Here is a 12208-nt window from a genome sequence, read left to right on the forward strand (position 1 = left end):
CCCCAGGTAGACCCTCCCTCCCTCCTCCTCCCAGGCTACCAAGCCCCCCGGGGAGATGCACCCTACTCCATACTTACCCCTCGCCGCAGATTCTTCCAGCAAAGTTCCACACATCCATCTTCTGCTTCCTCGGTAAGCTGACTGTGAGATCGGCATGCATAGTTGCGCAAATCAGCTTACAGAGGACGCAGAAGATGGATGCATGGAACTTCGCTGGAAGAATCTGCGGCGAGGGATAAGTATGGAGTATGGGGCATTTCCCCGGAGGGTTGGTAGCCTGGGGGGAGGGGGTCTACCTGGGGTGGGGGGGGTACGGGTGAATTCTACAGTTGAATTCTCCTTTAAGATGTATAATGCAGTTAGATTAACAAAAGCAAACTTCTGATTGGTTGCTGGACTACCCCAGTCTAGTAACCTATAGCAACCAACCAGCAGTTAGCTTTTAAGTGTCCGCTGCAGTTAAAAAACAAACATCATATACTATAGAACAACACTGTCTCTAAAAACATCAGGAACGCGTTGATGGTTTTCTAGGATCAACCAGCTGGATTACAAATAACAAAAACAACTCATAAAATGATTGGAAATCTGCTTGAAGATTCATGGGTTTGACGTCCTCACAAGGCTATGCAATCAAACTGTAGTAGGCCCAAATTTGAGTAGGCCAGATGTCACACTCTCAATGGTTTTATTTTAAGGGCAACCTGTAAGTCTCAGCAATGCCTACAGGGCAAGAGGAACGACTAACGCTGACAGCAACACAAAGATTGTGTAAAAGAAGAGTTGTGAAAAATGATAGCAAAGAAAAAGTAAAGGCAAGCAGCATGGATAAAGGATGGAGCGATGTGGTGGAATGGCAGTGGAGAAGAGGACAACATACACAAGGAAATCAAGGGATCTACTCACTGCCAAAGGCGGAACCAGCCGCAGCACCTGTAAGGTAAAAATAAGTCATTAGCTGGGGGTTACTCTCCCACTAGCTGGGTTCTCTAGAAGAACAGAGGGGGCAACAGGGAAGAGACATTTTAGCCAACAAGCTGTTAAAAGCCCAAGGGTGCTTTCATTTTGACTGTGAAGGACTGGAGAGAGAAAGAAGCAAACCAGGCTGGATATACGCAGAGTAGGACAACAAGCAGTTCAGAAATGCAAGTATGGTTTAGCCCCACTAGAGGTTTAAGTATGAAGGCAGAGCTTATTAACTCGGTAGCACCTTCCTCGTTTGCATATGTGTATTTATACCTATATATTTTTGGGCTTCTTCATCTGTATTAGTCTTAATGACAGGCAGACAGTTTAACTGGAATAGGGCACTGATTTGGAACACGTTTTTGCTAACAAAAGAGAGCATTTTCCTTTATGGAAGGAAGCCTTAGAGTTAATGTTCGGTTGCTGAAGGGAAGGGCAGAGGAAACAGTGCACAGAGTGAAGGAAAAATAGAGAGAACAAGGATCTCAGTCTAAGCTCTGCATGTCTTTGTCGGGCCCTTTGAAGGGATAAAGGCTGCTGGCTCAATTTGACAAGCCTTTTCTCTTTGAAAATCCTCTCTTCCCGGTGACACTCTAGTCACAAGTCCTCTGAACGATTCCGCTTTCCTTTTGATCAATTTAAAAGTGCAGATGTTAAAAGACAGGAAGGAAGGGGGAGAGAAAAAAGGGAACACCGATTGATTTGGAAAGCGATGACAGCATGTGAGTTGGAAAATCAATCACAGGATGTGCGCCTTCAGAATTTTTAAAGTGGCAATGCGTGGGTGCCCGCTGGCTAGCCAAACTCTGCTGGGCCAAATATGCATTGCAACGCAGTATAGAGTAAAATCTCCATCTATTACTGGTTGTTTATGTTATTTATAGATAAGATAAGATACGAAGCAACAATTAATTGTTAAAATATTGAATTAACAGCCATCCTGCTATAGTTCTAGGGGTACCCAGGGTACAAATAAGCACTCACCCCAAATCACCCCTAACTGGCCTTCAGGCTGGGCCCCCTTAGCTCATAAGGTTACAGATATATAGAAACATTGGGGTAACAGTCACCCTGCTATAGTTCCAGGGGTACCCAGGGCACAAATAAGCAATCACACAAAATCTCCCCTTAACTGACCTTCAGGCTGGGCCCCCATTGCTCATAACAAGGTTACAGATATATAGTAACATTGGGGTTACAATCATCTTGCTATAGTCCCAGAGACACCCAGGACAGAACTTGTTGTTAACCCACTCCCAACTCTTGTAGTGTTATAATCTATTTACAAAAGGCCAAGTGTCAAGATCACTGAGGATGTGCATAAACTGTAGGCATAGCAACTGGAACTGCCCCCTATCTATAGGGCACCAGGGCTCCAGTTGGGCTTTTGTCATTGTAACAGCCCTCTGCCCAGGTTTATACAACGGTTCTTGCTTTACCTATCTTCTTTGCCACCTACATGCATTTGGTGATCCGTTGGGTGTCGGGGTGTAGGAACCAGAACGCCAAGACTTGCTGCGGAAGTTCTTTTTACATCTCCCACAGTCCTGTCCTGTAGTATTGTGTTCGCACTCACACTGCAAGGCTCCATCCCGGAAGTTACACGCATTTGCATGTAGGTTGCATTTACACCTGCAAAAGATGAGGGAGAAGGCATGAGAAAGGCATGCACATAAAAAACAATACAGCATCAGCACCATCAATTGGAGCCTCTGTTTTGGGAGGTTGAAGAAGGCAAGTCACACAAACGATACATTAACTTAAAAGTACAGTACATCTGCATATTAGAATATTCTAAGGCTGACAGCACAGAGACTAATTTTATCTAATGAGTGTTCAAGTGTCTAACTCTTGGCCCTCAGGCTGATACCAAGTACAACGCCACACACTGTCAACCTATTAACTGAGAGTTATGCTTTATACCTGCCAGGCTGCACCAAGTTTCATTTTCTTGGACCAATTAAATCCCTGTACCAGTAATTCCTATAGAGTCTCTCTAAAGCCCAATTATACCACACTGGATCTCTAAAGCCCAATTATACCACACTGGATCTCTAGATTTTGTGGCTGATTTATCCTCCATGCTGTTGCGAAAAACAAGTTTTGTTATAGTCATTATAGTATTATCAATTATTTCCCAACTGATCCTCCAATAGACTTATGGTCAGGCTCTTCAACAGATTAGTAGAGTAGCCATCTCCACAACATTATCATGATAAGATGAAGAAAACTGGAGAGCCTTCCAGTATGAATACATGTAGTTTTTATTACAGCACTGTAATAAAAACTACATTTATTCACACTGGAAGGCTCTCCAGTTTTCTTTATCTTATAGTCATTATAGTCCTGTTTCTAAATGGCAATATGACATATAGGGTCATACCAGTAGTTAGTCAAAACTCTCCAAATGGAATCTTTAACTATATAAACTATATTTAGACACATTTAGACACATTGGTGGTCTTTTACAACTTCCCCTGTAGCCTGCATATTCTTTTCACTGCTGGGTCTGACTCCTAATAAAAATAGCAGAAGAAGCCTGGTCCTGCTTCATAGTTTCAAGACTCAGAAGAAGTGATCAAACAAAGATAAACAGACACTGCTTTCCAGAGCGATTACATATACAAATAATAACTTTAACTTTTTTATTTCAGTTTTTGAGTAGAGGTCCCCTTCAAATAGAAGCGTCACATTATGGAAACATCATGGCATTGACTGAACGGGTGCAACGGAGACAGGTTAAAAAGTCCTACTCTGGCCTTGTCCGTGTGCCATTGAGCAAGCTCTGCATTCCTGTCTGGAGCATTTGCACAGGCAAGGGCTGAAGAGATGAATTATTTAGTGCCCACGGCCTGCCAAGTCGCTCACCTGCTACTTTAATCAGAAGAAAAGGTTATTGTTGGGGGGAAAAAATAAATAAAGTTGAGTCGAGATACTTTGTATTCTCCAGCCCCCTCGACTTGGTGCTTTATCTGCATATATGAATAGAAAACAAGGTCATTGCATTCTACAGTACGGCTTTGTTAATGGCTCAGTTATGTATAACTGTGTACTCTGTTAAATCTTATTCTCTTCAGTCACTTGGGGGACACAGGGACAGTGGTGTATAGCTGGTACCTCTAGGAGGGCAGGACACAACAGAAGAAAGAAACTAGCCCCTCCTCTACTGGCTATACCCCCAGCAGGAGGAGTTTAGCTCAGATTGTTCCAAAGTCAACAGGAATTATAACTATTTAACTGACCTTAGTAATGTGTGATATAAACTTAGATTAACCGTAACATGTCTGACGGAAGGGAGGGCCTCAATCCAGGGAGGGAAGCCCTGTGTCCCCCAAGTGACAGAAGAGAAAGAGATTTAACAGTGAGTACGCAAAATCTCCTTTTCTCCAAGTCAGCTTGGGGGACACAGGGACAGTGGGGGCGTACCAAAGTTGTACCCTAAGAACACCCGGTGGGAGAGTGAGGCTTATGTGAAAGTAACCACTGCGGCTTGTAGTAAGTTTCTGCCAAAGCGAGTGTCAGAAGCTGCAAAGGTGTCAAAAAGGTAAAATTTTGAGAAGGAGTGGGTTGATGTCCATGTAGTTGCCTTGCACAGCTGCTCAGCTGATGCTTGGTTTCTGAATGCCCAGGAAGTACTCATCCCCCTGGTGGAGTGGGCTGTAAATCTGGCTGGTGGCATTTGTCCTCTTGCCACGTAGGCTCACTGAATTGTTTGTTTGATCCAGTGGGAAAAAGATGCTTTTGAGGTCGGCGCCCCCTTGTGTGGCCCTGAGGGAATGACCAGTAGTGAATCTGCCTTGCGGAAGTCCTGAACTCTGTTCAAATAAAACTTGAGTGCGCGGACAGGTCTGACGTCTTCACTACAATGCACCACTGGCAATAGGCAGATCGGACTCTATGATAAGCCTTGCTTGAAACCAGTTTGCGGGCGGCGCACATCGTGTGTGCCACAGCTTTGGAGAACCTCTTCTGAGTCAGGATCTGGGTCTCAAGAGCCACGTCGTCAAATTGAGATTTGTTGGGTTTGGGTGTCAAATTGGGCCTTGGGTTAGAAGGTCCGGGAGCGGGGGGGGGGTAGGGTCCAGGGTTTTGCCCCAACAGGTTGAGGAGATCCGCAAACCAGGAGCATCGAAGCCATCATGGTGCTATGAGGACGAGAGTGGTCTGTTCTCGTTGCAGTTTTTTGAATGTCCTGGGTAGACCACCAGGGTAAGCCCTTACACATGGTATGTAGATTGCTGATAGGTGAGTCTGATGTGCTTCGGTCAGGCCCACCTTAAGGGTCTGGCCACACGGGCAGATTGGTGGAGATTAGTCGCCAGACGACAAATCTCCTCTTCTTTGTGGTGACTAATCTCCCCGATCTGCCTTCTACTAAAATTTAAATCGCCTGGGGGCAGGCACACAAAGTACTTCATTTTCTGAAGTTGCCTGTAATTGCCTCACGAGGAAACTTTGGGCGACTTCGGAAAAATAAACGCTCCATGTGCCTGCCCCTAGGCGATTTACATTTTAGCCAGCTGAAGGCAGGGGAAGGCAGATCGGGGAGATTAGTCACCACGAAGAAGAGGAGATTTGTTGCCCAGTGACTAATCTCCCAGAATCTGTCCGTGTGGCCAGACCCTAAAGGGAATGGAAGTCAGAGACTTTTTAGAAGAAAGGTCTGCTGACCACAACTTCATCCAGAGTGATCTGATGGGTGCCACTGAGAGGGCCGAGGATCTACTGATGACTTGAACAGCATCGGGGGAAGCCTCACACATACAATCATTTGCTTCCTTGATTTGGGAAGCCCATTGAAAGAGTTTGTGGCAGGGTGCTCTGGAGGCGATTCCGGAGATGAGAAAATTGGACCAGTCGGGATACTGGTGCGTTAACTGAGTGTGGAAATGACCTGTTGTTTCTGGAAACGTTGGTTGAAACGTTTGAAAATGTCTCTCAGGCGTGTCCCACTCCTGTTGGATGATCTGATCAAGCTGTGAGTGAGAGGGGAAAACTGGTGATGTCTTGCTGTGATGCTTAAAGAGACTTTTGGAGGAGTTGAATGAGACTTCTGGTTCCTGGTGGTGAAGTGTCTCGAGTACTGAGACGGTTAAGGAATCCACTGACTCTGTAGAGAGTCTAGGTGACTCTTCCCCCTCTTGGTCTGAGTCTGAAGATAGTTCACCCTCAGAGTGATCACAGTGATCCCCCGAGTTTAGTGGAGGTGATGAAGAAATTCTGGGAGGAGAATCACTCTCTTCTTCAGATGGAGAAGGGGCTCTGCGTTTAGAAACTCTCCCTTTGGGATTATCAAGGTGGGAGAGGAGCTTGTCCAATGAATGTGCTAATTTTGGGATCCCATTGGCCAGTTGTGATGCCCACTCTGGGGTGGAATGCGCTCTGCATGGTGGAGAATCCCTGTTGGGAGATGATGATTCCCCTTGAACAGCCTGGTTCACCTGGGGGAAAAGAGGTTCTGGAGATTCAGAGGCCAGCTCAGGCAGTTTGCACTTACCACATAGGGGGCCTTGCAGCATTTGGCACAGGCTAGAAATTTTATTGAGGCAACAGGTGCCCCCCCCCTGGAGAAAAGGTTGTGACTGGGTCCCTCAGACATGCTGATGGTAGGTCACTGTGCCACCTGTAAGGACCGTAGGTAGATTTCCCCTTTAACGGGTCTCTAATTAAGCCCAAACCTGCAGTGTTATGACAGGAAAAAAGTGCCTGTTGCTATTAGCAGCACCAGCTAAAGTTGACCCCCTGTATTGTCACTTGTCCCTTGTGGAAGCTTTGCCTCCAAAGCCGCCGCAATAAGGGCACCAGTCTGCACCAAGGAAGCTCAAAGTAAATGGCGCCAAAAGCCATGGATGCGCCCAGTGATGCACCGGCGTCCTCTCTGTCTAAGCCGGCAGCAGCTCTGTACCTCCACCCGGCTAATTACGCTGCTCTGCTTCTACCTCACCTACTCTCAGTGTGATAAAAGTGTTGCTATCTGCCTCGCCTAATGCTGGGAGCAGGCCTGTGGCTGAATGGCGGTAATTTTAAAAGACCCCTCCCAGTGAAGGGGGAGATGGGTAACTTCCAGAGAGGGCAGGAGAGTGAAAACTCGCCACGTTCTGGGTTCCTCTCCTCTGTCTGCCGGCCAGCTTCCGCTCCACCTGCAGGGAAGGAGATTTTAATCAGGATGGATGGTCTGTGCCTAGGGTTACCACCTGACCGTTATTTTACCGGCCTGGCTTGTAAAAATGATCCCAATGTTATTAATAGGGAAAAAAGATAAATATATAGGAAGGCCAGTATTTTTTTACAGAAAAGGTGGCAACACTATCTGTGCCAGAGGCACCTAAGACTCCAAAGAAAGGTTCCACCTGTCAAACAACTGACAAAATAGTGAATTAAGCTGAAAATAAAAAAAATAATGTCCTATCCTCCTGAGGACACAACACAAATGGAGCTAAGCTCTGCCTGCTGGGGGTATAGCCAGTAGATGAGGGGCTAGTTTCTTCCTTCTGTTGTGCCCTGCCCTCCTAGAGGTACCAGCTATACCCCCACTGTCCCTGTATTCCCCCAAGCTGACTTGGAGAAAAGCAAGTTGCTGTGATACAGGTCTGGACTGAGAAGTAAAATAGGCCCTGGCATTTCAGGTACACTGAGGCCCAATCAGCCCACACAGAGACCCAAACAGCTCCACCAGCCCATTAAATAGTGACTTTCTATGGCACCTTATAGCAGCCCTTTTGGCATTTGCCAGAACCCACAGATTGCCAGTCTGGGCCTGCTGTGATATCACCCACCCATCCGCACCATTCCACCACCCAGCTCTTGCTCCCCCCACTCTGTACATAGCCCCCCAAGAGTGTCGCCACCTGTCTGGTTTTGAATCGGACAGTCCAGTTTTTAAATGTTCTAACCTGCCTGTTTTGAGGTGCTTTGGATAGTGGTTGGCACTGCTGTGCCCCATACACCTACAAATAATATTGTACGAAATCTATTGCCTTTGAAATTGTATGAAAATCTATTGGCTTTAGAGAAGAAGTCATCACTCATTATCCTGCCTAAGTATACACAATAAAAAAATTACAAATGCAGGAAAATGCTGTGAAGAGTGAGTGGCCAATCAGAGCATCCAATCAGGTCCTCTTGGACGATATGGTGGAACAGACTAAAGGGCTCATGCACAATGGCCCATATAATGTGCGAAAAACACACAATAAGCCATTTATTTACACCTTCCCCATTGTACTCCTTATTGCTCTTGCACCTAATCAGGGTTGTAAATTAATTAGAGTACTTATCATCCAAATTCCTTAATCCAGGAGTACAGATTTGCCCAAATACTGAATTGATTTTTTAAATTTATAATTTAAGATTATGGTATGGAGGAAGGGATTACCACTTGGTATAAACACACACAGTTTTCACTCTTGATCAAACACAATTTACACACAATTGTATTACTCACAGATACTGTCTGATCCTTTTGTCAGCTTTGTGAATTGAGCCGCCTTTCCTGCCTTTGGTGCACAATCCCCATTGAAGGTACCTCACAGCTGGTCTTACACTCCAAGGATCGCTCTAGCCCTAAGATGAGTCCCTAACCTGGCGACCTTGTCACCGCAGGGTGCTAACCCTTCACTAAACTTTCCTGAACCTGTCACTCCTATGGTAACCTATTACAGTTTCTGACCTGACACTTTCTTGCTCCTATACTGAGACCTACCTCCACCTCAGGCCCTAGCAGCAAAACACCACTTCCAATAGGTGCACTGGACAGAGGCTGAACACATGGCAACATCCCTTTTTATAACCTCTGGGGAACTACTCCCCCTCCCCTCTGGGAAAAAGTACTAAATCCCTGGGGTATAGAAAAACCTGTACTCTTTTATAAAATATAATAGTGACATGTACTGGCCAGTCACTAACTGGCAGCAGAATATTTTCACATAGGATAAAGGAAACAGCTTCCCTTGTGTACCTGAGGACCCAATCTAGGTGTCTAAATTATACCCAGGGGAACACAGGACCTAAAGGTTAGTAAAACCTTTACCCTTAGATTTGGCAAAATCCTTATAAAATATAACTTGTATTTGTCCGAATCTCAAATCGAATCCGAGGTTCTGTACATCCCTAAAATTATATTTTCAGAGCAGTGGAAATGACATGGCCCTTTGATTGGTTCCTTTATCCACTGATGGATTGAACAGGTTCAGAGCTAAGCAGAGGAGCTTTGGAACCCAAGCAAGAGTAGCAATGTCTGCCCCCACGTACCAAAAAATTCTTATTGTCTGGCAGCGATAGTGGCAGAAGCAGACCAACTGACCTTACATGGGAAGGGAGAGGAGAGGCAAGGAGTTGTTATTGACAGTTCAGTGATCTGGACAATAAACCTGCAATAAATATTTTCCACAATTGCGCCCCCTGAAGGCTTGCAGGCTAATGGAAATTTCCAGCCAGGTACACTCACAGCAGTAAGCTGAATGCTGGTTAAGTCTATATTTAAATGGTATTAGCATGGGCAGGCAATGTTCTCCCCAGGCGCCCCCTTCTTGTCACATATGAAGGTTTCCTATGGTAAGAACTGCCCGGTAATTACTCAGGAGCTGATTCTCTTCTGCCGAATCAAATTGTGTTTAAGTGACTCCATCATAATATCAGCCCCACGCCTGATTAACTTCAATTAGACCCTATTAGGCTGCCGGTGAAAGAGCAAGGCAGGAAGGAGAGGAACATTCATGATTGTGGCAAATCGAGCAGGGAGACAGATGACTCTACAGGGACGGCGAGGGGGCTCATTATCCACCTGAAGAGATTATTGATTTTAATGTAGTGTTACGTGTAGACAAATTAATTCCTGCAGCTTGTGTCCCCTAGTGATTGAAATGGGTGCGCTAACAATACGCCAGCTCCTCATTCAGGCACCTCGGTACCAGCTTCATTGTCATTATAAAACATTTCATATATTCTGTGTCTGTTTAATACACTCTGACATTGCACAAGTCTTGAAAGAGATGGTATGACAATAAACCAAAAGTGAAATCACTCCAGTCGGAACTGAAAATTAACATATATATCTGCATTCTGTACAATTATCCATGCATGGTGCCAGAATAGTTTGGAAATCATAGTTTTCTACCAAAACCTGACTTCTCTGCATGTACCTGATCTGATGCAGGCCTATGCCCCACAGGTTTTCATGGAAAATATAATGGACCCAAAAAGCAGCTGTCCCTAAAGTGTGCCTTCATCCCCTTTAGTACTGTTAGTTCCATTGTAATTAGAGGCAAATGGGCCCACTAACATCAGGGTGGCCCAAAAACACAAATCCTTTTGTGCCTGTTTGTGCCTGTTTGTCATCCGTATCCAGTCGAGCCCAGAGGAATACAACTGCTAGACATAACCCAGAGAACAAGTGCACCTGGGTGCCATTCATCAATATCAATACTCCCAGCTCCCTCAGCTTAACTAGATATTACTGGGCCCAACAGAAAATTATTTTTCAGGCCCCAAAAATGTCTACAGGTTGACTGGTTTCAATAATATTCTTTGAAATTGTATATGAAGTAGGGCCTCATAGGGGCCCCTATACTAGTGGTGTGCGGGCTGGGCTGATAGCCGCGGGTCGGGTGGGTTCGGCACTCCTCTTCGCAGGTTGTGGGCCACCTTCAAATGCCGGCTTCCGACTTCCGGCTTTATAGCCACACGCCTGCTCGCCCGTCCCTTTTGTGACATCATCAGTGGGGTGGCTTGGGTCTATAAAAGGAGGGAGGGCGGGTAAAGGGTAGGGTGCGGGTTGGGAAAAACCTGACCCTATACCACCAGGTTTTGCTTCCTCTGTAGTTACGCCCCTGCTTCCTTACCTTATTTCTTTAACCATAAGCGTGACTTATTAGATGTGGCGACTACATCAGGGACCACCCAACCATGCAGGAGGTTCTCAGCTGGTAGGTACCATGACCAAATGCTATTACCATTTAGATATTGTTTTAGTAGAACTCCCAGCATCCCATTTACAGTCGGTGGGAATCAGGGATGTCTAGAGGGCCACAGACAGACTGTATCAGCCGCAGCTCAACAATTTTATCTGCATAACTCTGTTAAAGGGTAAATCCCTGCCCTTCCCACTCAGAATCAATTTATATCTTCATCTCCCCCCCCCCTTTTAATCTCCCTCTTGGTGCAGTTTTGTCCCAGTCAGATTTTGCGTCTGTCTCTAGTTACTCGTGGGATCAATACTTACAGGACACATATCGACCAGTAAGAAAGATGTTAACAATAACCAGCTGGCACGCGGTGAAAGACTAGAGCTGCGGCTCGCTGTGAGTGGCCAATCACAGGAAGCTTTTATAAGGAGCTGAACACTGATTTGTCTTTCCACTGAATGGGCGGTGACACAGTTCACCTTGAAGGAATAAAGGGTGGGGGGTATGTAATATTTCTTATGCGTTGTGTATGGGATATTAACATTGAGAGCCTCAAATTTCTTTGGAGGTCAGCAAAGTGCTGGGGAATAGAATGAGGCTTTATCTAGGGGGTTTTTGCCTTCACTCATTCAGTTATACCATGTGACACATACAAATGGAATTATGGATACATGAGTGGGGCCTAATAGACTAGGGATTGCTAAGGTTGCTGGGTATTTGGAAACTATTCCACCTGGGTAATATTCTAAATCTAAATTTATGTTTAAATGTTAATTTCCAAATACATATTTAACCTTCCCCCCCCCAGCCCCAACACACACTTCTCCTACAGCACTGAATAAGTTAAATCTGATGTCAGTAATCCTTTGGTTGATATCTAAATGCTTTGTCCCCTGGGGCATTCTCATGTGTTAGCCGGCTCAGCTTTGTGCTATGCTTCGACCCACCCTTGATCTTGCAGCTAACAATAACCATGCTCTGATTTAGCTGGTGTTTTTTTGTTTTTTTTATTTATTATGAATTTTTCTGGCTTGTGGGTGGGGAAAGCGAGAGTTAAAATTCAAGTAACAGCTCTGCTCCCAGATGGAGGAAGAGTTAAATACAGCAGATGTGACAGCAGTGTGTCAAAATGGGATAGGAAGGAAAGGATTCAACAGTAGAACAAGATGCAGACAGTAAGGCAAGATGGAAATGTAGGAAAGGTGGAGACAGTAGAGCAAGTTGGCGATTACAAGGCAAGATGGAAACAGCAGGTCAAGTTGGAGATGGTAGGAAACGATACAAACAATAGAGCAAGATGGAGACAGTAGAAGAGTAAGGATATATGAAATGAGGAAGTA

The 12208-nt window shown here is 45.3% G+C and overlaps 1 protein-coding gene across 16 annotated transcripts in view; it reads right to left on the reverse strand.

Annotated features, from left to right (window-relative positions):
• ntng2.S (netrin G2 S homeolog) overlaps nucleotides 1-12208 on the reverse strand; it is a 59341-nt gene that overhangs the window by 17661 nt on the left and 29472 nt on the right. For 14 of the 16 annotated variants that reach the window (XM_041574457.1, XM_041574459.1, XM_041574461.1 and 11 more), the window contains 2 exons: nucleotides 2426-2598; nucleotides 907-933 (listed from right to left, as the gene is read on the reverse strand). In XM_041574457.1, coding sequence (XP_041430391.1) covers nucleotides 907-933; nucleotides 2426-2598 — 200 coding nt within the window. The remainder of the gene's footprint in view (nucleotides 1-906; nucleotides 934-2425; nucleotides 2599-12208) is intronic. The other 2 variants (XM_041574458.1, XM_018232652.2) reach the window with 1 other exon arrangement.

The sequence above is a fragment of the Xenopus laevis genome, chromosome 8S (genome assembly GCF_017654675.1).
Source record: "Xenopus laevis strain J_2021 chromosome 8S, Xenopus_laevis_v10.1, whole genome shotgun sequence".
NCBI lineage: Eukaryota > Metazoa > Chordata > Amphibia > Anura > Pipidae > Xenopus > Xenopus laevis.